The sequence below is a fragment of the Lactuca serriola genome, chromosome 7 (assembly GCF_051521515.1).
Source record: "Lactuca serriola cultivar US96UC23 chromosome 7, Lser_US96UC23_V15, whole genome shotgun sequence".
In the NCBI taxonomy this organism is placed as follows: domain Eukaryota; kingdom Viridiplantae; phylum Streptophyta; class Magnoliopsida; order Asterales; family Asteraceae; genus Lactuca; species Lactuca serriola.
This window is the reverse complement of record NC_136414.1, coordinates 54,267,389-54,268,687: the sequence shown is the minus strand read 5'-3', so window position 1 is coordinate 54,268,687 and position 1,299 is coordinate 54,267,389. Positions and strand designations below refer to the sequence as shown.

Genomic DNA, 1,299 nt, shown 5'->3' with positions numbered 1-1,299 from the left:
ATTGATTATTCTAACTTGAACAATGTTTTCCCAAAGGATCGTTAGCCCCTCCCATAGATATATCAAAAGGTCAAGTCCTTGGAAGGATTTCAGTTCCAGTGCTTCCTTGATGCCTACAAAGGCTATTATCAAGTCCATATAAGAAGAGAATATGAGGAGAAAACACCCTTTCACACCGATCGTGGCACTTTATGCTACTGGAAGATACCATTTGGTCTCAAGAACATCGGAACAACGTACCAACGCTTGATGGACAAAGTGTTCGTAAACCAAATCGGTAGGAAAGTCGAAGTATATGTCGATGATATGTTTATCAAAATCCATCACGAGGCATTGCTCCACAAAATCGAAGAAACCTTTCAAACTTTGATGAGGACGTGGATAAAGCTCAACCCGGGCAAGTTTACTTTTGGGTGGAGGAAGGCCAGTTCATGGGTTATCAATAACCAATGAAGGAATATCACTAAACAAGGCCAAAATACAAGATTTCCTCGACTCCAGAACCCCTCACATCCTCAAAGGAATGCAAGAGATCAATGGGAGGTTAACAACGCTTGGTAGGTTCATCACCAAGTCAGCTGAGAAAACCCTCCCGCTTTTCCAAACTTTGAAGGGATGTATCGATAAGAACAAATTCAAATGGAGATTAGAGGCTAACAAAGCCCTACAACAACTGAAAACAGCTCTGCACCAGGTACAAGCCTTAGCGAGCCCCCTGTTGGGGGAAACTTTGCAAATGTACTTGGCAGTGTCCGGCGAAGCCATTTCATTTGTACTAGTCCTTGAGAGAAACAAGAAGCAGTTGCCAATACAATTCATGATTAGAGCATTACAGGGTACTGAGCTCAATTACCTAATCTTAGAGAAACTAGTCCTCACATTAATTTATGTAGCCATGCAACTCAGACACTACTTTCAAGCTCACAAGATTGAGGTTTTGACCAGTTATCTAATAAAGCAAATCCTGTTGAGCCCAGTGAAATCAGGTCACCTAGCAAAATGGGTGATCAAGCTAGGCGAGCATGACATAGATTACTGACCATGCACCGACATCAAAGCTCAAGCGTTAGCAGACTTTCTAGTCGAGATCCTTGACACACTTAGATACACGTCGGCAGTCCTGCCAATAGACCCCTCAAAACAAGAGGGGGAGTCGGGATGTCTGGGAATTAAACACTGATGACATTGTGAGCAAAGAAGGGTCAGGAGCAGGTCTATTCCTCAAGAACCCCAATGGTGTTGAAATCATGTACGCTTTGCGATTCAACTTCTAGGTCTCCAATAATGAGGTCGAATACG

General features: G+C 43.0%; 1 protein-coding gene across 1 annotated transcript; it reads left to right on the top strand.

Annotated features, from left to right (window-relative positions):
- The first annotated feature begins 523 nt into the window (after window positions 1–523).
- Window positions 524–1,039, top strand: LOC145063972 (uncharacterized). Its single transcript, XM_079011518.1, has one exon. The coding sequence runs from the start codon at window positions 524–526 to the stop codon at window positions 1,037–1,039; it is 516 nt and encodes a 171-aa protein (XP_078867644.1).
- Window positions 1,040–1,299: the final 260 nt, after the last annotated feature.